At 37.8% G+C, this 25,557-nt stretch overlaps 1 protein-coding gene across 8 annotated transcripts in view; it reads left to right on the top strand.

The window, feature by feature from the left end:
* Window positions 1–25,557, top strand: part of TANC1 (tetratricopeptide repeat, ankyrin repeat and coiled-coil containing 1) — a 153,963-nt gene that overhangs the window by 46,975 nt on the left and 81,431 nt on the right. For all 8 annotated transcript variants that reach the window (XM_087710204.1, XM_087710179.1, XM_087710185.1 and 5 more), the window contains one exon: window positions 12,377–12,456. In XM_087710204.1, the coding sequence (XP_087566330.1) occupies window positions 12,396–12,456 (61 nt within the window). In that variant the 5' untranslated portion in view covers window positions 12,377–12,395. The remainder of the gene's footprint in view (window positions 1–12,376; window positions 12,457–25,557) is intronic.

Raw genomic sequence — 25,557 nt, 5'->3', positions numbered from 1 at the left:
TTGATATGAATATTTTATCCACACAAATAATAAAAAGGAAACCATATGCCCACAAAATTTGTTTTTGTTGCTGTATCCTTAACAGCCTTATTTTTTTCTAGCATCGTGAGGTAAGTTCCAGGGTTTAATACTTTGTAAACTAAATGGATTTACATAAATAATTTAATTCTTCACTCTGTCATCCTTCGTTGCGTTTATTAGATTTCAGGTAGACCATAGTGTTGTGCTTGGGTTAAATAATTAGCGATGAGTTAGTACATTACCTATTACCTAACCATAAACCTTAAGGAAAATGGCCAAGCTGTAAAGTCGTCTGTATAGAGATTTGATGTTATGAAATGCAGTTTCCTTGAAAAATGTTTGAAGTGTTCTCTGGATCTCTGCTTAACAAGACCATTTAATTAGTCTTCATTCCTTACCAAACCCTTCCCTGATTTGCAAGTCTGTTATTAGTGGTTACTTCTTGAGTTCAGTAACTCTCTAATCTGCTGGTTTCTTCCTTTCTTCTAAATGTTGCCACACCAGTTACTAAGGGTGGAACTGTGCTTTTAAGTTTGAAATGAATATTGTTTTGCCACAAATGGAAAGCATTTTCACTCTTGTGCCATGCTAACTATGCGTTCATCCCCAAATACATTTTGAGCACCATTTCTCTGACCTTCCTTGTGTACTGAACTGCTGAAAACCTATCATGAAGAAAATTCTAGTCTTTTAGGGATTTCTTCAGTGCCCAAAAGCATTCATAGAAAAAAAAACATATCTGTGAACCTTTAATTCTACCCATATTGTGCAAACAATGTATTTTAAGGAACAAAAGACTGAAATGAATGGGGAAAAAAGAAACCTGCAGGACAAAGCATTGTACTGTAATTAGAAATCTAGAAGCTGAAAAGCAACCATTTAGCTGAGTTTCTTGCATCTCTATTTTAAATAAAAACAACATTTATCTTTCAGTTTAAGTATATTTATCAGTTAATTTTGGTAATTAGACTGTTGAGCCTTTGATAGGACTATAAAATAAGTTCCTTCACGTGGTTCCTCTCTTTATCCCAGGAAATGACGGAGTTTTAAATAAGGATGATTGAAGTGTATTAAGTACTCTTGTGTGGCCAAGTTGAACGTTCTCTTGCCTAGCTATTGTTTTATTAGTTTAATATGGACTTCAACTAAACTTCAAATATTTGTTATCATAGAGATTATTGATCTAATTACATATAGCCTAGTATTTGGAACTGATCTATGAAACCATTTGAAATCGGTGTAGGAAAGCTTTTTCAGTTCGAGATCAGAGTTGGACAGCCTGTGAACCATAAGTGACCCTAGCCCAAATTTTTGTAACTGGCAAGTGCCTCCAAAAACATTGTACCAAATTTATCTACAACCTGGCAGAATAGGTGCATTAATCTTGCTGTTAATGCTTCTGTTGTGCTTCCTGTGATCACTGCGTTACCACCAGGCTCCAATGGCTTTCGGTGGCCAAATAAATGCAATATAATAAGAACAAAGTCCAGATCCTGGTAAGACAAAGATTGACCCTGAGAAGTTAGACTAACACATTTAACATGTAGGAGATGACCCGGCTGAGCTCAAGGGTGGGATCAAAGGCATCAGTTTAGACTCTCTATAACCCCATAAGAAACCCAAGTCCAGCACCCCCCTCCCCTTGAAATCCGTTGATTGTTATCTGGTGTCAATTCACCCTGACCATTAATAGATCAGTATATAGGTTGCATGGAATAAACTCATAATGCTTTTGAACTGTGTCCTGGCTCCTGATTTCCTGTGCCTGATATAAATAGCTTACATATGGTAAACCTGTAAATATTGCCACTTGATTATATAATTGTTTGATAAATCAAATTTATAATTTATATCGCACGCTAAATAAAACGTATTTAATCGTAATTTTTTTCAAAAATTGTGTTCTAAGCAAAAGAGTGGGCCCACCACTAAAACTCATGTTGATAGACTCTCACTGGCAGTCTGTAAACAAAAATGATGCATATGCGGCTTTTAAGGAAGAATAGATCTGCATATGTTCAAAATGTAATGTATTCAACTATTTGTACTAAAAATCAGGATTCATTATTAGATTTATGTACTACCCATTTTATCTAGAGGTGACTCTGTTTAGCCCTGATAATTTGCTACAAAATTATTACTGTGATGGTCTTCACTGTGATATAATAATGATTTGTTTATGGTTTAATAACCTGTTAAAGCCTGCAGTCTCTCAGACTGATCTTCTTTGTAAGCTAGTAAATAGTCTCAGATCAGTGTTTTCCTATATTAAACTACATTTCACAGCACACCCTTCCTTTTTACATGATCACTCCCTGGCAGCCTTCCAAAATACCTACCACATTACTTCCCATTTCCTCTGAAATCTTAAAAACAATCTCTTCTCATTTTTCCTTTGCTCAAATGGTTTGGTCTTTACATATCTTTAGTCCTTAGGAATCATTGATCTGGTATCCTTCGATGGCTATTGCAAGAATTCTTGAGAAGCCCTTACAATTGGAAGCAGAACGTCAAAAGAAGTCTCAGGATAATCTATTAAATTAAGTCAGGCTTTGTGCATTTATTTCATTTTATTTTAGAATGCATCAAGAAGCCTGGTGTACACATCTGACATATTCCTCTTTAAAAAAAAAAAAGGTTTGACTTTTAACTTGCTCTTTTCTCTCTCCTATGTGCCGCAATTTCTAAACATAAAGTTTTCATAATTAATGCTGATCCATCATTGTTGAGATTTAAGCTACAGTATACACTCATATGAGAAACCTACATTGTTGTATTGACATGGTGGGTGGGAATCATTGTTTAAAGTCCCTCCTGCAGAGACTAGGTATTACAAGAACCAGGAGATTCTCTGATCCCATGGGAGGAGATAGGAGAGTTGTGACAAAGGAGGGTTTAAAAGGTGCAGCATATATTGAAGAATTTCAGAAGCGTGTAATGTTATCTTAAGCATGGTTCTTTTGTGTTTGTTTGCTTCATAGACTTTACTAGACTTCCCCGGTTTAAACTTTTGAAAACCAGTTTGGTAAGCCAAAACACAGCTGTTCTGGAAGGAAAGGTTTTCACTTTTATATGTTTTTGTGTCCTGCCTCCCCCCCCCCTTCCAAAACTTCCTTAAATTCTTCCAATGATGTTTATAACTTTTGCTTTGCTGGAGTTAGTATGAATGTTTAATGTTTAACTGCTGTTCTGGCATGTTGTCAGTGTTTTCTTGGTAAAGTCAGTGAGAAAAGAGGCCAACAGCACAAGTTTCTCTGGGCATTAACGTAATGGTAGGAAATTTAGTTGTTCAGTATTAGAGCAAACACAGATATGAAACAGAACAAAAAAAAATCCCTCACCTCCCTTACACTGATAATTTTTTCTAAGATAAAAACTTACAAAATGTGCCATTTGGCTCCTTTTACAATTGGCAATTGGGTTATAAAAATGGGGATGAGAAGTGGAATGAATCCACAATATTCTGTTTCTACCTATGAATTGCATTGCTTTGCATGTTAATACATGGGGCTCTCCATATTTTCTGGAAAAAGTTATGCATTTAAAAGATTGAGTTTATGTAATGAGCATATAGAGCAGGGGTGTCAAACTCACAGCGTCACGGTGGTATCATATGACATATCGTGACTTTTTCCCCTTCACTAAACCAGGCGTGGGCATGGCCCGTGTGTGATGCATCTGGTCCGTGGGCTGCATGTTTGACACCCCTGATCTGGAGTGAGCCAGTTTGGTGTAATGGTAAAAGCAGCAGCCTAGAAATGAGATTTTGAGTTCTAGTTCCACCTTAGACACAAAGCCAGCTGGGTGACCTTGGGCCATTCACTCTAGCCAACCACTTCTGAAATCGTGCCAAAAAATCCTGTCCAGGCAGTTGCCAGGAGTTGCCAAGAGTCAGCACCGACTTGAGAGCTCACAGCATCCAAACTCAAATGGCTGCTATAGAAGGCATAGTCAGCCACAATGTGTGCAGTGTTTCAGAGTTGCTTTGCCAAAGGTACAGGAAAATAATTGTGGCAACTGTTTGCAGCTCGGTGAAGCAGGTGGGCCTGTTTTCAGGATTGTACAGCTACTGTGGGGAGGAAGACAAGAGCTCTGCTCACACTTCCACATGTTCTGAAGCATCTTTTCTGAACTGTGTCAAAAGGTTTGCACATTATAAAGCAGCAGAACGCAAACTGCTGAGGATACCTCCCCATCTCCCCCTTTTATCCCATCCCAGGATCCTCTGTTTTAATCACCAGAATGACTCAGAAGAAGACAGCGGCAAACTACGTCCCTATTGTTTTCAGGAAAACTACATGGACCTCTAGGTAGTCCTTGATCTACGACTACAACAGAGGCCAACTTTTCTGTGCTTAAGCAAGGCACTTGTTAAGTGAGTTTTGCCCTATTTTATGATCTTTTTGCCACAGTTCTTAAGCAAATCACTGCAGTTGCTAAGTGGATCATGTCATTAGGTGTATCTGGCTTCCCCGTTGATTTTGCTTGTCGGAGGCAGGCTGGGATGCATGCATGCCAGTTGGTAAGCACATGACCATAGGGATACTGGCAACAGTTGTAAATAAGTGTGAAAAATCAGTCATAGGTCACTTCATTCAGTGCTGTTGTAACTTCAAACGGTCATTAAATGAATGGTTGTAAATTGAGGACTAGCCGTGTACATCTAGGATTCAGCTTCAGTCAAAGGAGTTAATATATATGAATGAACAAACATAGGCACCTCACCTTTCAGAATGATTTTTCTTTCGAAAGCAGGTTTTTATGGTGATGCAGGTTTGGGATATGTGCATGACTAAAAGCAATTATGAAGAACAGTATAAATAATTGCATAGACGTAGAAGACTTATGATTGCTAATAATCATGCCTGTCCTGCTAAAACCTGTTAGAGTTGAATTCCTTGTGGACGTTCAGGAAGCAGTTAATTTGATGAAAAATAGTGTTTATTGTCAACAAGACGGCCTTTTTTTCTGATAGACTTGTTCAAAAAAGCTATGCTAGCAGTTTTATGCCGATTACTGGTCCCTAGGCAAGTTGCCCTATATATCTTCAAATGATTTATTGTGCTAGTATCAGAGAGAGTGTGTGTAAGTGTAAATATGTATGTATGTATGTATGTATGTATGTATGTATGTATGTATGTATGTATGTGTCAGTGACGTGCGGTGAGGTTTATGGCTGATAAGGCACTGACATCATCACAATCTTTTTATTAAAATGCCTTTGTAATACAGGGGGTTTTAATAAAAGGATCTGCGCCGCTTTTTCCCGTCCTTGCGCATTTCGAAGGGGTGGCGGGCAAGAGTGTATTGCCGAGGACCATATGTGGTGACCACCAGTGGCCAACAACAACAAAAAAAAGAGATGGGGGGGGAGCAAGGAGCCAAGGAGTTCCTTGTTGTGTTTTCCACAAGGACGACAGTCCCTCCAAGGGGGGGAGGAGAGAGAGAGAGATATGATGATGATGATGATGATGATGATGATGATGATGATGATGATGATGATGATGACGACGACAATTAAGTATCAAAAACTTTTTGAGTTTGACAATATAATACGTTACCCAAAATTATAAATAATCTTATTTTCAGATGCATTTTTTTGCCATCTCTGTTATTTTCTTTTTAAAAAATCAGACTTGCCTCCAATTTGTGCCTTCTGGCAAACTATAGTTTTCTTGGCAAGAGTTCTAGCTTGCCATTGCTTTCGCCATAGGTCTGAGAAAGTTTCTATTTTCTTTCTTTCTTTCTTTCTTTCTTTCTTTCTTTCTTTCTTTTTTTCTTTCTTTCTTTTCTCTTCCTTTCTTTCCCTGATTTGTTTCCCTCTCTTTTCTCTCTCTCTCATTCTCTCCCTTCAGCTCTTTCATTTCTCTCTCCCTCTCCCCTTCTCTCTCTAATTTGTTTCCCTCTCTTTTCCCTCTCTCCCATTCTCTCCTTCCAGCTCTCTTTCAGTGTTCTCTCACTCCCTCTCTCTTTCTCTCTCTCTCTCTTTCTCCCCTTTTCTTTTCAACTCTTCCTTGCACGTGCAAGCGAAATACTTTTCTGGGCCGGGATCATGGCGGCGGGGACAGCCACTCCTTCCCCTGCCACCACTGAGAAGTGAATACCTGGCTGTGCTGCGGAGAAGAGCCACGCTGTGCAGGAGGCTCCTTAGAGCTAGATTCAGGTCAGCGCGAGCTGCAGTCCCATTTCCCTCCTTCCTGAGCCAACATGAAGGGGACCACGGCTCTCGCGCTGACCTGAGTCTAGTGCTGAGGAGTCTACTGCACAGCGTGGCTCTTCTCCGCAGTGCAGCGGAAGGAGTTGCTGTCCCCGCCACCGTGATCCTGGGGTATTTTGCTTGCACATGCAAGGAAGAGATGAAAGAGAAAAGGGGAGAAAGAGAGAGAGAGATGGAGAGAAATGAAAGAGAGCTTGAAGGAGAGAATGGGAGAGAGGGAAAAGAGAGGGAAACAAATTAAAGAGAGAAGGGGGAAGGGAGAGAGAAATGAAAGAGCTGAAGGGAGAGAATGAGAGAGAGAGAAAAGAGAGGGAAACAAATCAGCGCTAAAAGCCACTCCCGTCCTCCCTCCCTTCCTCTCCACAACCTTCCCCCGAAAACTTTTTCCCAAATAATACCAGCAGCCATTTCATCTCCACCAAAGTAGATACATGCATACGCACGTGCGCGCCACACACACACACGCATGCACAACAAACAATAAAATAAAATAAAATAAAAAATGGCAGAAATGGAGAAAGAAGTGAGACCTCCAGAAAATAAAAGAAGCCGGAAGCTGGCTCATCCTGTAAAAAGGGAAATCAATGAAGAGATGAAGAGACATCTCTGCGCTCCCCCTTTATTGTCACTGTATTTCAAGCGAGAAGGGAAGAAAAAGGGAAGAGAGGTAGCGTGGAGTCACAGGAAGAACGAGCGCCCTCTACTATGAGGCAGAAGAACTGCATGCCTCACCTACCTCGGGATTTTTTTAGAGGCTTTTAACCCTCGCTTAACTCTGCTCGAGCGATCATAAAACGCCTTAGAAGTCAGACTAGACTAGATGAGGCACACAGTTCTCCTGCCTCATAGTAGAGGGCACTTTTTTAGAGGCTTTTTTAAACAGGCAGTCATTCACGGTGAGGCAGCAGCTAGCTAGCCTCACCTCAGCACTCGCCATTTTCCTTTTCATGATGACAGTGGTGAAGCTGTGCCACCCCTGACTGCACGTCACTGATGTGTGTGTGTGTGTGTGTGTATATGTGTGTGTGTGTGTGTGTGTGTTTCTAATGACTGAATATTATTTAATATACTGCTTTACAATGCTGTGTGTGACTTCAACCTCTTTTGGCTGACGTGGGATGGAGAAAGTCACACTGCTCTTTTGACCATGAAAATTGAGAATAAATTTTAATTACTCTCAATTTTCATGGCCAAAGAGCATGAACACACTCTGGGTCCTCTAGAGGCTCAAAGACTGCACATCTAGTTCTGTTTGTGCTTATTGACAGAATACATATATGCAACTTACTTTGAGAAGACTACACGCAAAGGATAAGATGAAGCCAAGGATTTATGGTAGGGTAACTCTTGAAAATTTGTGTAAAGTAAGAAGATGGTGGTATTCTGGAAGAAGGCAGAGAAATTTCATGGATGTTTTTTTCAACCGATGGAAACTTAAGATAAAGACTTCCATCAACATTGAGAAAAACATCCATGAAGTTTCCCTGCTTGCTTCCAGATTTTTCTAAAAATTCCCCACCCAGCAAACATGTGAAATGAATCAGTGAGAAAGGACGAAAGCCTGGGGAGGAGAAAAGATAACATCTAATTTTAAGGGATTGCTATGAAAGATTTAGCTTTGCTAAAGTCTTCTTTGCCAGCTTTCTTTTGTTTGGGCATCTTTTTCAATACTTTGCGCTAAGCCATTCCCTGATATTTCAAAGTCACCTTCCAAGTCTGTGCACTGCATAGAATACCAATTAATTATTCACCACATGTCCTGATTTCACAGTAGATCGGTTAATATTTCCATGCTAGTTAAATCACCACTCTGTTCGGTTTTAAAATACCCTTAACATAGATGCTACTTATTGCCAAAGATTTTCCTACTAGTAGAGTTCATTGATCATGCCTACAATTTAGGATCTGTGATAAATGAATAGAAAGTAATATTCTATATACCTGCTTGAGATTATATTTAATGTGCAATTGCAAATCTAATTGCTTTGTTCCTATTCTATTTTTCCAGACATTAGGACTTGTTTTCTTGTCAGAACATAAGGCATTCCATTTATTTTTGGATACAATGATTGAAGGTTTTAATATTCATGAAGTCTACATTATTTCAGACCTCTCATTTCTCCTCCCCCACATTTTAGATCAATAACTGGAAGGGGAAAAATCTTTAACATGCAAATCACTTTTAATTTCCCTTTTTTTGTTTCCTAATACATAACCTAAGAGAAGAGTTAAGAAATAATGCCTGATGCTGTTTTTCAAATTGCTATGAAATACATTGGCAGAATTTGTGGAATGTGATCCTATGGCTTTGACCTACTAATTACATATTATTATACTGTACTTTTTCCAATTTCTAAAAAAAAATTCTTAATGTGACTTGTGGCTGAAAGAAATATATTGGAATTGAACATTGGCAAGGGCAACATGGAAAAAAAGGATCAGTTTGCCATGTGTTCATAATTTCTAGTTCAGAGGTGTGCAGATCACTAATATTTTACAAAGTAAAAAACTACCCGATGCTTGAGTATTTGTTATGAAATCAGTGTAGAAGATACACACAAATCACTCTTTTCACTGGGGTTAGAAGTTCCATTCAACCATATATGAAGTTGCATACCACTAGTATCCATATATGAAGTTGCATCACTAGTATCCATATAATCCTCTCGAAATGTAATATAATTCTTATGGAAGGATTGTCCATTAGACACTTATAAATACAATAGAAGTTTAAGAAAAACATGATTGGCAAATCTAAGATTGTGCCATATTCCCAAAGCACAATTTTGCAGTGCGAATAGAAACAATTGGATGCTTTTCAAAGGTGACATTAAAGACTGCTCAACAAGATTCACATGAGTTAGGAAGCTGAAAAAGTTATTTAAAAAATACCAAATGTGATCTGGCTATTCTAAGTACTGAATTGAATTCAGATTATAAATGTGGGAAACGCAAAAAAGTGACTTGAAATGTTGGAAAAAGGCCTTGGGGTGCTGCCTAAAATTAGAACCATGCTGTTCTAAAATGTTGTTCAGGAGAGTGGAAAAGGGAACAATGAGATTAAGAATCTGGTGTTTGCAAGAGGAAGTAGCAACAATGGAGGCTCCTAGTAGTTTTGGCTGGAATGTTAGAGATGTAAATCACAGCCGTCTCATGATCTTGCACTACTTGCACAGCTGTAGGGCTCTGAAAACATCAAAGAAGTCTGCTGATACTTTGAGCAGAAAACATATGGACTCCACCACATGGAATAATTTGTCCCTCTTTTATAAGTTGTAGCCATGAACATTTTTTAAAAATACATTAAAGAATATATAAAGAACATATTGTATTCAGTTGCAAAATAGTCACAAAGGAAAAGGCTTTTGTATTAAAAACATGTCTTGGCCTCACTTAAAGAAAGAGTAATACTGTTCCTCAGTGTTGACAAGAAAAATGACATATCCAGAAAAGAGGTATCAGCTTTGTTTGGAAAGTATATGGCAGTGATGGCTAACCATTTTTTCCTCGTGTGCCAAAATTGTACGTGTGTATGTGCCCACAATACAATGTGCGTGTGACACCACCACCTCCGTGCAGCCTACTCGGCCTCCTGCACCACAGGCCCATTTCCGGAGTTCCGGAACTTCCTGGAGGCTCATTTTTCGACCTCCTTCCAGCCTCCAGGGAGGTGATAACAGCATTTCCTGGACTCCAGAGGCCCTTGCTGAAGCCTCCTGGCACCAAAAATGTAGGTTGGTGGTGGTGGTGGTGGTGTACCGCACCCCTTGTGCTCCTTCCCCCTGCGCATGTGCGCATGTGTCTCCTGCATGTGCAGCAGAGACCCAGAAATCAGCTGGCTGGTGGGAGGCACGCACACGTGTGCCGTGGAGCTAAGCTGGGTGACGGCTCATGTGCCCACAGAGAGGGCTTTGTGTGTCACAGGTTCGCCTCACGGCTATATGGTGATAACTTACTTTTATTTCTTGCAGATTACTGGACAATTCATAAGTGAATAATACTGTACAAAATAAAGAAAATGAAAATAATTATATTTAGAGTTTTTTCTTTCAATGCCCTCATTCCCATCCCTGGGATTTTATCCAAATAGAAAGGCATTGATACTACACCACAAGCTCAGGTGGTTTTATTTCTACAGAGAAAAGCAATTAACAACACTGTGTAGCCATTTCCCCTCTACTAAATATCTCAAATTAAAAAAAATCAGGTCTAGTCATAGTGTTTTAATGTAGTCAAAGACTTTGTGGTATAAACTTTCATGAACTATACTATAGTTCATAAAATGCATGCTCCTTTGATAAGGGTAAATTTCATTTCATGCCAAAAGTATCTATTTCATGATAAGTCATTTTCTTATTTACTACACAAAATTTCAAATTTAAAAAATGGACACTGTTCTTCCATTTAATGCAACTCTTCTGTATAACTGTAAGGACAAGGATTTTTCTCCACACCTATTCATAAAATTTAATGCAGTTGCAATTTATATGCATTACATTTAGTAAAAAAGTGCTTTCATGATGGTGATTATAATTTTATCCGGATAATAATCAAATTCTATAATTATGCTAAATAGTTTCACATCATGGAACCAGATGTTATAGGTAATTCTACGAAAAAGGCAGGAGTAGAGAGAAACCTCAAAACTGAAGCAATAATGACTTTTTGGCACTAGATATTCATAAAAAATATTGTAGTAGATATTCTACCACTGGAGAGTTGGTTGGCATTTGTTGCATAAGAACATTTTGTCCGGTCCTCAGGTGGGAAAGCTTAATTGTCTTAGCTACTTTGTGATTAAATATATCTTCCTAATTCTTTTGATGAGAGATGGTCTCCTTGAAATCAGAAGTACTATATTGCATTCATTTTAGATGGTACTATTAGATTTCTGTGAAAATAGGAATATTAGTGGGACATACTGGCAAGATGATTAGATATTTCTACTTTTGATGAAGGTGCAGGCAGGAAGGATTGGGGCTATACCCTATGGAGTTTTTAAACAGGATTGTAAGCCACCCATGTATGAATTGGGCGGCCATAAAAGCATGTTTAATAAAACTTGTGTTTAATAAAAAGTTGGCACTTTTAAATGAAATAAACATGTCCAAGATGCCACAATACTAGTATTTTCATACACACAGGTCTGAAAACAAAAATGTAGTTTAAAACCCAGGGATGTATGAATGTAGCATTTATTTGCAACGCCAAAAAGCAGCCTTTCCTTTTCAGGAATCATACAGCTGCTGTTCACAGGTGCCACACCATCCAAGAAAATAGATGTATTTAATTGAACGGGTTGAAGAAAGCTTTTGTTTTTGTGCTCCTGTGCATTTTGAAGCATCTTTTTACCTTCAGTGCAAAAGTCTCGCACCAAGCTTGTTACCTAACATATAAGTTGTTAAGAAAGGGGGGAGAAATACTCCTAGAAAGTGTTACACTAAAAATCCCACCTTTAAAAAAGTATTATCCATAGGACATCTGGAGCATTTAAAGTGGCCTTCAAGAATGTGGAACCGATAGTCGTCCAGATGTTGCTAGCTACAACCCCTTATATTTCAGAAAGCATGGTCAATGGTCAGGGATGTTGTGGATTGAAGTTCAGGAAATACTTGGAAACCTCTAGTTCTTCTACTTCTACAATTCAGACTTCATTTTGTATCTATTTATATAGAGGAGTTTTAAAACATACTGAGGAATGTTCTTTCAAGGATGCTTATCTTACCTAGACTTCCCTCCATTTATAGTAGACAGTGTAATGGTACAGATTATTTCCCCTCTTGATGAACTCCGGTCAAAAACCAGACATGCTTGTGCCCAAGTGCCTAATGGTAACGTATCCAGGTTTAGCCTTCTAACCTTAATTATATGTGGAATGTAGAGAATGTTGTGTGCTGTTTTTCTTTATAACGAGACAATAAACCCCTGGCCACTTGCTTTTACTATTAAAACATTCTTTTTTACCTTCAGTATTTGGTTCACTAATATAACATGATTGTTTAAAAATAAAAGTATGCCCTCAACATGTTTTGAATTATTATGTTTGTTTATTTGCATGCAATGTGCAAAAATTAAATACATTGGTATTATCTCCATGTGCAGTCATGTAAGATTATTATATCCTGTGTTCTGTTTTAGGAAAAAGAACAGTGCTAAAATGTTAAAAGCAGTTTTGAAAAAAAGCAGAGATGGTGGAAAGGCAAACAAGAAGGAATCTGGTAGGATATTTTACTTTATTGAAACACATATTATGAGAAATTGATTTCTAAGTATTTTACAGTTGGTGACAAGTGAAGAATCTGTGTCCCTCAGCTACAACTATTAGTTCCCTTCCCCTTCTCTGCAGATTGAAAGTTCCTAGAAAATAAAGATTTCTCACTCTTGAAATAGATTGCAATGAGTGATTGTTAGTTTCCTGAGCAGACTGTATGGGACTAGAGGGAACATCTTTTTAGCTGATCAATCCTAGAGTGATGGAAAGCTGGACATGGATGTTCTTTAGAAAATAAGAGAAGAGAAACAAATCTTTTGCAGGTGCATCTTCAGTAGTTGAATATGTGGGGCCAGGCTAATCTCCTTTGTCGGGAGATGGAAGACATACAATTTTCTAATGGCCCTTGGTCCTTAGGTTGATGTTGGTCAATGGTCCTTGGTCTTCTGGCAAGGTGTATTTTCTTTCAGTCCTGGCACCTCCCAGGAAAATAGAAATGTAGTTAACAGAGTTTGAAGGGACCTTAGAGACTTCTTTTCCAAACTCCTGCTTAAGCAGCGCATCCTATTCCATTTCAGACAAGATGCTGTCCAGTCTCTTCTTAAAAGCCTCCAGTCACAGGGCACACAATACTTCTGTAGTCAAGGCATTCCACTGGTTAACCGTTCTCACCATTAGGAAATTTCTCCTTAGTTCTCGGATGCTTCTCTCCTTGATTAGTTTCCATCCATTGTTTTTTACCTTGCATTCTGGTGCTTTGAAAATAGGTTGACAGCCCATCCATCCCAATCTTTGTGGTAGCCCTCAAATATTGGAACACAAATTTTTTTGTAGGGAATTGAGAAAGTATTGAGGTTAAAAGAGTGATGAGGTACTGGATTTAATAGCAACTCTAAAAGTATTCCTTATGCAGGTGTGAGTTATACTGTACTGTAAGGTAAAAGTTAAATACCTGAACGCAATTCTCCTTTAGAAAATAACTCCAATAACTTAGCTCTTAAAACAAGAAAGCAGGGCCTGTTTATTTCCTTTGCAAGATTATGTGTTTTCATATGATTTAATTGATAAAGAATTCAGCCAACTTCCTGAGAAAGTATCAAAAAAAGAAGGGATATATAAGTGTTAGGCTTGAATGGTGTGCACAATGAGGCAGTTGCAATATTTCAATGAAATATATTTCATTTTGATTGGGGACATGCCTCAGTGAGACTTGAGACTTTGTGCTACCTGCATTCTTATCCTATTAATACATGGTTAATAGGATTTGTGTGCTTCTGGTATATATGATTAATGTGTTGGAGACTGAGAGGACCTGGATTCAAATAATTGAGTTCCTCTTATCAGCTCTTATCTCAGTCTAAATTTTATAGGTATTAGTGCACTATATTTTGTGAATTCTAGATATGCAGGCCTCATAAATGCTGTGTACCATCAGATATTCAGGAGAAGCCATAAACTGATATCAGAATCATTTCCTCAATCTCTTCAAGCTTCAGATAATAATAACAAAATAATAAAAATTTATCTTGGATGATGCAATATGTAATATTTCCTATATATTTATTCCTGAAGCTGATTAAGACATAAGTTAAATATCATTTCCCCTTCAGCTAGATAAAAATATTGTGAGAATAGTGGTGTACAAACCACAGCTATTCGGCTAAGGCTGATGTTCATTTCTAAACACAAATCATTTTGTCTCAGATTTCCATCTTAGTATATAGTGAAATTAAAGTTAGAAATTTTTAGCCAAATATCCTGTGAGCAAGAGGTCTTCTTCAGTTTGCTTGTAAAATGCAAACTTTCCTAAACAAAGAACTTAAGCCAAGAGTAGGCAACATGTTTTTTTTTTACTTTTATCTTCCTTCAGAGCCTGAGAAAAGCCCAGTGATATCATGACCTCATTGAAATGGATGAGGCTAGTTAGCTAGCAGCTGTGTTTTAGAAAGAAATTGATGATTGCATCGTTTATTTCCTCTTCTGATGAATATAAATATAACTGGATCACATATAATGGGGCTCCCAGCCCCTGGGCTGCAGAAGTGGTGGACGAGCATCCACACACTTGTGCCTACAAAGCCACTTTTGTGAAAGCAGTACATCCAAAACCATCCCCTCTTTCCCGCCACTGACGCCACCTTTTCCATTGGTCCACCAAGCCAAAAAGGTTGTGGACCGCTGACATATAAGACTACAGTATCCCCATACTAAACGGCACTTTCTTTGCTAAATTGGTGGCAAATTCTACCCTTCCGTGCTGCTGCACAATCAGAGGTAGTATTCGGCAGGTTCTGACCAGTTCTGGAGAACCAGTAGCGGAGATTTTGAGTAGTTCGGAGAAACGGTAAATACTACCTCTGACTGGCCCCGTCCCCATCTATTGTCTGCTTCCCAAGTCCCAGCTGATGGGGAGGAAATGGGGATTTTGTAGTAACCTTTCCCTGGAGTGGGGAGGGAATGGAGATTTTACAGTATCCTCCCCTGCCACTCCCACCAAGCCATGCCCACCAAGCTATGCCCACAGAACCAGTAATATTTTTTTTTGAATCCCACCACTATACACAATGTGAGAAAATCCAAACCACATTGAAAAGGCTTCTGCCATTTATCTGTCCCCACCCAACCTTAATAAGTCATCCTGCAATATAAATAAAGAAAACATATTAGAAAACCTCTGCTGTAAACATAGCAGTTTATTTGCTGCTTGATAACATGCTAAAAGGTTATTTTGTTAAAAAAGAAATTATTTTCTGGCTCACTGGTGAATCTTTGTTCCAATTGGACTGACTGGAATAGTTTGCATGAGTGACCCATTCTGGATGAAACTCTATGGCAAGATTTAAGCTCTCATCAGCCCCAATCAGTATGGCTAGCAAAATTGTGATCTAAAACAGCTGAAGGGCAATAGTAAACTGCGGAAATCTGTAGTTTGATTTAATTGTTGTTGTTTTTTAAGTTGGACTCTTGCGCACAAATAATTATATCAAACAGACTTTAGTTTGTCTCATTGTTTTCCTTCCTCTCCTCTGAATATAGAGTTACTCTGCATCAGAGCCATTTCAGAGATAGCTGAAAGGGGCAGGAATCATGACCGTTTTCTTTTGACTCAGAGCAAAATACAGCCGTTAGTTTTATTCTGAAGCCTCCTGGGCAAAACTTCATTCTCTGAGGGTTGCCTTTTTCAATAAGAATGTTTTTTTTAAATACTAAATATTTACTGGTGAGTATATAGGAAAAGTAGATGTTAGTAATAATGGGGTCCTGCAAAGAGAAGCAGTTATGGTAATTGTTGGAAGAATGTTTTAATGAGAAATGAGTGGGTACTCTTGATAGTGAAGGAAGTTGTAGATCAAAGTACAGCTACATCTGTTAAATTCCTGGCACTGTAGCTAAGACTAAAACATGCATTTGATATTGTTAATTAGACACAGATTAAAATGTCCATAAAGTCCTTCATTTTTTTTCAACAACAGGATACAGTTAGGCTGAAGAGTAAATATCTTATAAGCAAAACATATATTGTCAGATGGAGTAAGAAAAGAAGGAATTGGTTGTCAAAGTGTCAGAGAAAGATTTACAATAGGACGTTTATCTGGTCTCGGTTTGGCATCAACCAAATTCTAGGCCTGTAAGATGCTGAAATAACATTAGGTAGATTCATGCACTAAGTTCATCTTCCCTCTTAGAAGCTCACTTCAAATCAGTTTGTCTCAGTCCAACATTTCACACACATTTGTTGTAGGGCTAAAACCTTGGAAGATCTCCCTGAAATAATAGTAATTTATCACATCTATATGCTGCCTGACTCTGAGTTGTTTACAAATTGCTAAAGATATTTTTTTTTAAAAAAAAGAAAAGTAATACCAAAAATACAAAGCAAAGAACCAAGATGGCTGAGAAAATCAGGAACAAGAACAAGGAAATAAAAGGACATCAGTTGTGCTTACCAAAGGCCTGGGCAAAGAGCCAGGTCTTCAGAGCCCTTTGATACAACAGCAGGGTGGAGACCATTCATATCTCAGAAGAACCTCATTCCAGAGGTAAGGTACTTCTTCTGGGTTCCCAAAGATGGTATTGTTTAATCAGTGGAACCCAGAGTATGCAACAGCTGCTGGATTGAGTCAGCTGGACAGATAACAATGGGAGACAGGTAGTTCTTCAAATAACTAGGTCCTATGCCATGTAAGACTTTATAGGCAGACTAGCACCCTGAATTGCACCTGTCTGTCAGTCCATCTAGGTAACCCGGACAGGAAATATGGCACTACATGGCATGGCATGGCATGGCATGGCATAGAATAGAATAGAATAGAATTCTTTATTGGCCAAGTGTGATTGGGCACACAAGGAATATGTCTTTGGTGCATATCAGTGTACATAAAAAGACAAGATACATTTGACACAAATCATAAGGTACAACACTTAATGATAGTCATAGGGTACAAATAAGCAATCAAATCATACTAGGAAACAATCAGTATAAATTGTAAGGATACAAGCAGCAAAATTACAGTCATACAGTGATAAATGGGAGGAGATGTGTAATAGGAACGATGAGAAGAATGGTGGTAATAGTAATGCAGCCTTAGTGAATGGTTTGACAGTGGTGAGGGAATTATTTGTTTAGCAGAGCGATGGCGTTCTGGAAAAAACTGTTCTTGTGTCTAGTAATTCTGATGTGCAGTGCTCTATAGCGTTTTGAGGGTAGGAGTTGAAACAATTTATGTCCAGGATGAAAGGGGCTGTAAATATTCTCACGGCCCTCTTTTTGACTCGTGCAGTGTACAGGTCCTCAATGGAAGGCAGGTTGGTAGTAATTGGTTTTTTTTTTCCTGCAGTTCTAATTATCCGTTGAAGTCTGTGTCTTTCTTGTTGGGTTGCAGAACCAAACCAGACAGTTACGGAGGTGCAGATGACAGACTCAATAATTCCTCTGTAAAACTGAATCAGCAGTTCCTTGGGCAGTTTGAGCTTTGACTGCATATGACTTCATGAACTAATTCTACTTTATTGTAAGGATACATTAACAGAATCTCGCAAGTCTGAAAGTACAAACTTCTCACTCACCACTTTTAACTGCTTGACCCATTAAGATAAGCCCTTCCTAAGTTCTTTCTCTGACTGTTAAGCCATTTGGAACTCCTGCATCTCTTGTCTGATAGTTTCCTAGGTGCTGTCTCTTTCCCTTGTTTCCCCAAAGCCATCTATACATTCCATTACAATGGCAACCAGTGCAGTTTGCAAAGCAGAGGTGTTACATTCTAAGGCATTACTACCTGCACCGCTGAATTGTGGACCGGCTGAAGCTTCTGGGTGATATTTAAAGGCAGCCCAGGTAGAGTGCATTCAACCATAAAGTGACCTGGGCCTGAGTGAGTGTGTGAAGGCCTCCCCCCAACCTAGGAAAAGGCACAACTCCCTAAACAAAGGCCTTCCACATCAAGCATGACCTGTGAATCTAAGCAACCTCAAATTGCCCACTGCCCCATCCACAAAAGTTGGAATATCTTCAGATCTGGGAGGTCCAATCACCATGTCACTAGGTCTTGGTAGGAGTTATTCAAAGATGGTTCTTCCCCGTCTAATTCCACACAGCTTCCAGTCTGTCCACTGTGCCTTGAACAGGATATGATTATTAATAGAGTTACAATATCTATGCCAGATGACTGCAATGAATTGGAATTTTCTATATCTAGTAGTTGTTAGTAGTTGCTCAGCCAAAATATTGGAACCCTAACTGTAAATTGAACAAGTAAATGTGTGAAGAAGTCTGATTAAAAGATATAATTTTGAGTTACTGTGGAAAAACTAAAATAATAACGTGTTTGCTTCCTCTTGGCCGTTGCTAGAGTTTTCTGGTTTACTGTGCCAACGTTTGTAAATTAAGAGTAAAAACTGACTTATCACTGTGGTTTGTGATAGATGCGACTGAATGGGAGCCCCACTTCCATTGAGATCTTAAAGTTGCTCAAGGTAGCAGAAAGGCCCAGTGGAGCAAATACGTTATGTTTACAGTTTATTTACTGTAAACCGTGATTCGCCATTCATCTAGTTTACTATTTTGTGGAGGTATGACTACCAGCTGTGATATATATTGTGGATAAAGCCGTTGTAGTTTGTTTAGGCTCAGCATAAAATACTATTTAGATTTTTATTGTACAGACATTTAGGCTAGTTTGCCAGTGTACAAAATAGATACGGTAAATAAAATAAACCAAACAAGATACTTAAACAATTCTTGAAAAGTTACATTCCAATTTTGATGAGTTCAAAATTAAAGCATCCCTGAAAAGGATTTATTGATTGTGTGCCATCAAGTTGTTATAAACTTTTATTGGATGGATAAATTGTCTCCAGGAGAATCTGTCTTCAATCTGTTCCTTTGGATCTTCTAATGATGCATCAATTGCTGCTGTGAATGAATTCATCTACCTTATCGGCTGGCATTCTCCTTTTTTTCTTTCTTTCCATCTTTATCAGCACTGTGGGCTGATCCAATGAGGGTAGGTCTTCTTTACACATAGTATTTCCAACATCTATAATTTGAACTATATTATTTGTGCCTCAAATGAAAACTGTGAATTGACTGCTTTCTTGACTGTCCATAATATTTTTAAGAGTGTTTTCCAGTACCAAAGTTCAAAAGCATCAATACTGAGCCATGGTGGCACAGTGGTTAGAATGCAGTATTGCAGGCTAACTCTGTCTTCTGCCAGAGGTTCAGTCCTGTCCTATAGCAATAGCAATAGCAATAGCAGTAGACTTATATACCGCTTCATAGGCCTTTCAGGCCTCTCTAAGCGGTTTACAGAGAGTCAGCATATTGCCCCCAACAATCTGGGTCCTCATTTTACCCACCTCGGAAGGATGGAAGGCTGAGTCAACCCTGAGCCGGTGGGATTTGAACCGCTGACCTGCTGATCTAGCAGTAGCCTGCAGTGGTGCTTTTAACCACTGCGCCACCTTGGCTCTTTACCTGCTCAAGGTTGATTCAGCCTTCCATCCTTTCAAGGTTGGTAAAATGAGGACCCAGATGGTTGGGGGTACTGGTTCTGTATATCACAGAGATGGCTGAAAAAGCACTATGAAGCGGTATATAATCCTAAGTGCTATTGCTATTGATAAATCATACTACCATCAAGGCTAATAGCCCTATGATTTCCATGAATCATGGTAAAAAAATATATAATATAAAAACATAAAATATAATTAAAAGTATAAGGAAAATATGCTTGAGTCAAAATTTCCTGTAGGAAAATCAGATTTATTTTCCTACATGAAGCAATGGCAGCTAAAAAAGCTGTGACTCTTCTAAAATGTTAAAGTTCTGATCTTATAACAAAGTACTAGATGAAATCAATTTCAGAACCAGTGAAACTCCTCAACTTACAACCACAATTGAGCCCAAAATTTCCATTTCTAAGCAAGACAGTTATTGAATTTGCTCATTTTACCTTTCTTGCCCAAGGTAGTAACTCAGTTATTAAGTGGATCTGGCCTCCCCATTGACTTTGCTTGTCAGAAGGCCACAAAAAGTCATCACATGCTCCTGCAACACTGCAACCATAATAACTACCGTATTTTTTGAAATATAAGACGTTTTCATGAAAAATGGGTCGTTTTTAAGGAGGTTTGCAGAATGCAAAAACTTTTTTTTTTCCTTTTGGAAAGCTCTTTAACTGATTGATGAGAATTACATTGATCAAGTGCTGTGCCAGTAGAAAGGAAGTCTTAGGTGCTGCAGATTGTCAGCAATTTCCTTTTCCAGCACATTGATAAATACACCTGGAAACATCTACCTACCTACCAACTCTCTCTCCCTCCCCCTACCTACCTACTATATTTCTCCCCCCCTCTCTCTCCCCTCCCTCCCTCCCTCCATCTACCTATCTACCTACCTATCTATTCTCTCTCCCTACGTATCTACTGTATTTCTCTCTTTCTCTCTACCTACCTACCTACCTACCTACCTATCTACCTACCCTCTCTTTCTCCCTACCTATCTACTGTATTTTTCTCTCTTTCTATTTCTCTCTCTCTATCCCTCTACCTACCTACCTACCTACACACACACTCTCTCTCTCCCTACCTACCTACTGTATTTTTTTCTCTCTCGCTCTCCCTTTATCTACCTACCTACCTACTCTCTCTTTCTCCCTACCTACCTACTATATTTCTCTATCTACCTACTTACTTTTTTAAAAAAGTTGCCTCTTCAAAACCTTAGTGCGTCTTATACTCCAGTGCGTCTTATACTCCGAAAAATACGGTACATGCCAAGAGTCTGAGTTTTAATCATGTGACCATGGGGGTACTGCAATAATAATAAGTGTAAAAAAATGGTCATAAATCACTATTTTCAGACCCATTGTTCAAACAAGAATAGAACAGAACAGAACAGAACAGAACACAGAGTTGGAAAGAACCTTGGAGATCTTCTAGTCCTACCCCCTGCTGGGTAGGAACACCTATACCATTTCAGTCAAATGGTTGCCCAATCTCTTCTTAAAAACTTCCAGTGTTGGAGCATTCACAACTTCTGGAGGCAAATCATTGCATTGATTATTCTAACTGTCAGAAAATTTCTCCTTAGTTGTTTCTCTCCTCCTCTTTTCCTGCCTTCAGGTGCTTTGGAGAATAGCTTGACTTTGTGGCAGCCCCTGAGATATCGGAGCACTGCTATCATGTCACCCCTAGTTCTTCTCTTTATTAAACTGGCCGTATCTAATTCCAGCAACCGTTCTTTATATGTTTTAGCTTCCAGTCTCCTAATCATATTTGTTGCTCTTCTCTGCACTCTTTCTAGAGCAGGGGTGTCAAACTCACGTCATCACGGTGGCATCACATGATGTATCAGGACTTTTCCCGTTCGCTAAAATGGGCATAGCCAGTGTGTGATGCATCCAGCCCATGGGCCGGGAGTTTGACAACCCTGTTCTATAGTTTCTACATCTTTTTTACATCGTGACAACCAAAATACTAAACAAATGACACTAAACAAATGATTGTAAATTGAGGACTGCTTATATAGGTGGAAAGAAAACAATATTGCAGAGGTCATAGAGCACGCTCAAATATGTTTCTACACATATTAGAATTAATAAAATGTTAAAGGACTGAATTGGCTCTCTTATTAATACTCTTTCCTGTTCTTTTTTCCTAAGTTTTAGATTATTTTATCTACTATTATATATGGACAGAAACATGTTCTTCCCGTTCCAATTCTGCTCATTGCTTGACAAATTCCCCTAATTCTATTACTTTTTATTTGAAAATGCTATAGGTTCTAAGAGAAATATAGTTAAGTATGTATGTTATGTCGGTTTGAAATAATAAATAAAACACTGGTTTTAATACTTAAACATTTAATTAGAGGTTTTTTAAAAAAAACAACAACCCTGGAGTATATAATATTATATAAGATGCCAACTGTGCTGTAGAAATGCTACCGTATTAAACTTCTTATAATAATCAACACCATAAAAATGGAATAGGATTCAATAAATCATAAACAGATCCATACATTTAGTATTATTTATTTTTTTAAAAACTTCTGTTGAGGAAATTGTGCTAAAAATCAGATTGCAACTTGAAAATATTCCAAGGAAAGCTCCACATTTACAATGAACAGATCTGAACTTTTCATGCCAGAAAACTTAAAACCCATGACATATGGCCTATATGATGCACTTCAACGGAGTTTGCCAGTTTTAGCTTTTCAGATGTCAAAAATGATTTTTATGATTTTGAAAGTTGAAGATCTTGGAAACCCATCACAGAAAATACTAATAACTGCTGTTTCAGTTTGCTATTATGTTCACACACAAGAGATACACAGGAACTATAACTCTGGCCTCAATTAGAGATCTCCACATAGAAGATAATGGCTTTTTAATTATGTAACACATTCAACTGTCACAAATTGTCTGGCACTGCCTTATTTCTAAGAGTGTAATCCTGCAGCTAAACCTGTCCTGAAAAAATCCTGAGCCCCAAGCAGCTGGAATCCATAAAGTGTTACTTTCTACAGCTACAGTAATGTGCTATTCTTCCCATCCTCCATTCACTCTTCCCCCCCCCCTCCCCTCTAGAAGACTTCTTTTGAGCATGCTGATTTGACATCCATTCCATCAATTTAGGATCTATCTAGTTGGGTCCTTTTTATAGCCATTTAAAGGCAAAGACAACTTGATAACAGCAAATATGTTAAATTATCAACAGATAATAATTCTTTAAACTTCAGCTTTTCTTTTACATTCAGGACTTCAAATAATTTATTGTTTGCTTGAGCAATAGTAAGGAGTGGAATAGCACAATTTGAAGGTCATTCTAATTATCTTTAGTAAAAGTCTGGTTCAACCAATAGGACACCCCATGTTCTTTATTTATATAATACTAAGCCAGCTGTCAAAAGGAGTGGAGGTGGAGTGAAAGAATTTCTGTTGTTTTTTACAAGTTGCTGCAACGTTAGAAACTCAATGAGTATTATTTCATTCAATCTATTTAATTTAATACTATTAAGAAAAAGCATCCATTTAAATTTTGCTTAGGAATGCGCTTCATTGAACACAACTGGATTTATAGCCAAATGTATAAAATCAAAATTGTGCCAATAGCACTATTAACTTTCAATAGGAAAACAAACTGGTTCATAGATCATTTTGTATCACTCTGGTAGGGAATTCCTGTTTCATTAGAGCTTTGAATTTATTATTCACATCTCAGTAAGGAGGCTAGAATTTTGTGCATATTGAATATAGAAAATTTGCTGGTTCTTTGGAAATGTATTAGGAGGTTTGACTTTGAGAAAGCAAGATAAAGTAGCAATAGCAATAGCACTTAGATGTATATACTGGTTCATAGTGCTTTTACAGCCCTCTCTAAGCGGTTTACAGAGTCAGCATATTGCCCCCAACAATCTGTATCCTCATTTTACTGACCTCGGAAGGATGGAAGGCTGAGTCAACCTTGAGAATCGAACTGCTGGCAGTCAGCAAAATGAGCCTGCAATATTGCATTCTAACCACTGCGCTGGAAGACTAGCTGCTTTCAATTCAATTTAATTTATTAGATTTATAGGCCGCCCAATCCCGGAGGACTCCGGGCGGCTTTCTTGTGCAGTTGGTTGGATTGTGAAAACAAAGCAGTAGATTAAATGGGCCATAGGGGCCATCTAGCAGGACACTGTTTCTGTACTGGTCACTGGTGTCACAAAGTAATTTAGTAATTCAGTACTCTATTCATAAAATTGTTTTATTGTGAACTAGTTTTAAGTATTTATAATAGTACTCAACTATTGTTTATAGTGTTATTTTAATTTGATCCATTTTATTTCTGTGAATCATCTAGAAAATATTTGTGTATCTTAATCAGTAGCCCTTTTACAAAAAAAAGTCTAAAATGCTGACCATTGCTTATAATAACAGTACTACAATTTGATGTTTACTAAAGCTTGGGCCCATTGATTTTCCAAGCTTTAGATATTCCAAGTCTTTATTCCACAGATCATATATTAACCAATATGTTTTGGGTTTTGTATAGAACAGGCTTTATTTCAAATAATTATCTTTTAAATATTCAAGTATTACAAATGCCTCTGAAACAGCTAACTGGTTGAGGCCATACTGGAATAGACTGTATTTTAAAAATACATGCTTCAACTGTATATACTGCCAAGGAACTGATTCAGATAAATTATATTCAAAATGTAACCTCTAAAAATATCGTTTTAACTCTCAGGTACTCTGGTGGTCAATTATTTGAAGAAAATGTGTCCATTTTGTACTGTGGCTATATTAGACTGTAGGGATGGAAAGAATTCCTCTAAATTGTTGCTTTGACTTGTGACCCAATTGCTAGTATTTCCTGGTTCTTCATTGTTGGTTTAGAGCAGATGCAAAATAACAGTTCTTTGGGATTTCTATTCCATCTGTTCTTTCTTGTCTTTTTACTGCTTCTAAAAATAAAATGGCTCTTATATCCAGCAAATGAATGGGATTTATTATCCATGAATGTACCAATTCTATAGAATTATGTTCAATGGGAAAATAAATTAGTTTTTATAAAAATTAGCGGCAGAATGTTTTCCGTCAATATATGCCTGGCTGGAATGTATGGATAATGTGTTTATTGAGAAAAGAGCCCTTGCATTGCTTACTGTATAAGTATAATGAAAGTGATACAGACATCTGTGCTGCCTGTGGAATATCATAGCATATCTGTTTTATTTAAGCGATGTATCATGGAGATCATGAAGTTCCGTTGATCTGGCTAATATGCATGCAAGATTTCCATTTTTTTAAATCTTCTCTAACATTAGTTTTTGATGACGATACAACACAAATCTATGTATTTCAGTTGATTGCCTCTTTCATAATTTGTTTTCCATATACAGTAAATCATCTTTTTCAAAATCATTCTATCTGCCTGTCATTTGTAATGTTGGTATTATAGCTACTGATTTATGGCTCCATTCTTCAAAGATCTCCTTTAATATTTCCAAAGTTATAATCTTTTATGTCAATTTGTAAGTCCCAATATGAATGGCCATCAACTGTACTGTATCTTTTTTCCTTCTGCTTAGAATCTTTAGTCCCTCTAGTGTCCAGTTTTTAAAATCATAACTTATCTTTGTTATGGCGTATAATACCCAGGATAGCCAAAATAAATCTGTTTTCCACAAGAAGCTATTTTTTATGATTTAATTTCAAAATCTTTTAATAAAAGCCAATATTCCAAATTTATTTTGATCATTAATCCATTTATAACTTTATTAGAGCAAAAGTTTATTTAGCTTTTGCTTCAAATTCTTCAAGTTCTTAAGTTTATAATTTTTTTTTGTTAAACCCATCCAATGAAGATTTTTCAACCTTATAATTCTAAATATCTCTAATATCTTTAAGATGGTAAATAGCCAATTTCTGAAAGTGATTAGAAAGTGATACTTGAAAACTTTAATGTCCTTTAAAATGTCCACTAAAATTGCAAGCAAGATGCCTGGTCCCCATCACCACCATCGTCTCCTGGTGCTCAAACCCATGGAAAACACAGTCCTGCAGTCTCCTAGGGAGGAGCAGCTTTTCAGAGTGTGTCACGGCCCAGTCTCCTT

This window comes from Thamnophis sirtalis, unplaced genomic scaffold (assembly GCF_051295495.1).
Source record: "Thamnophis sirtalis isolate CommonGarterSnake01/CBP01778 unplaced genomic scaffold, rThaSir2_p1.2 scaffold_1, whole genome shotgun sequence".
In the NCBI taxonomy this organism is placed as follows: Eukaryota; Metazoa; Chordata; class Lepidosauria; order Squamata; family Natricidae; genus Thamnophis; species Thamnophis sirtalis.
Note: the sequence above shows the minus strand (reverse complement) of the source record. Positions and strands in the feature narration are given on the sequence as shown.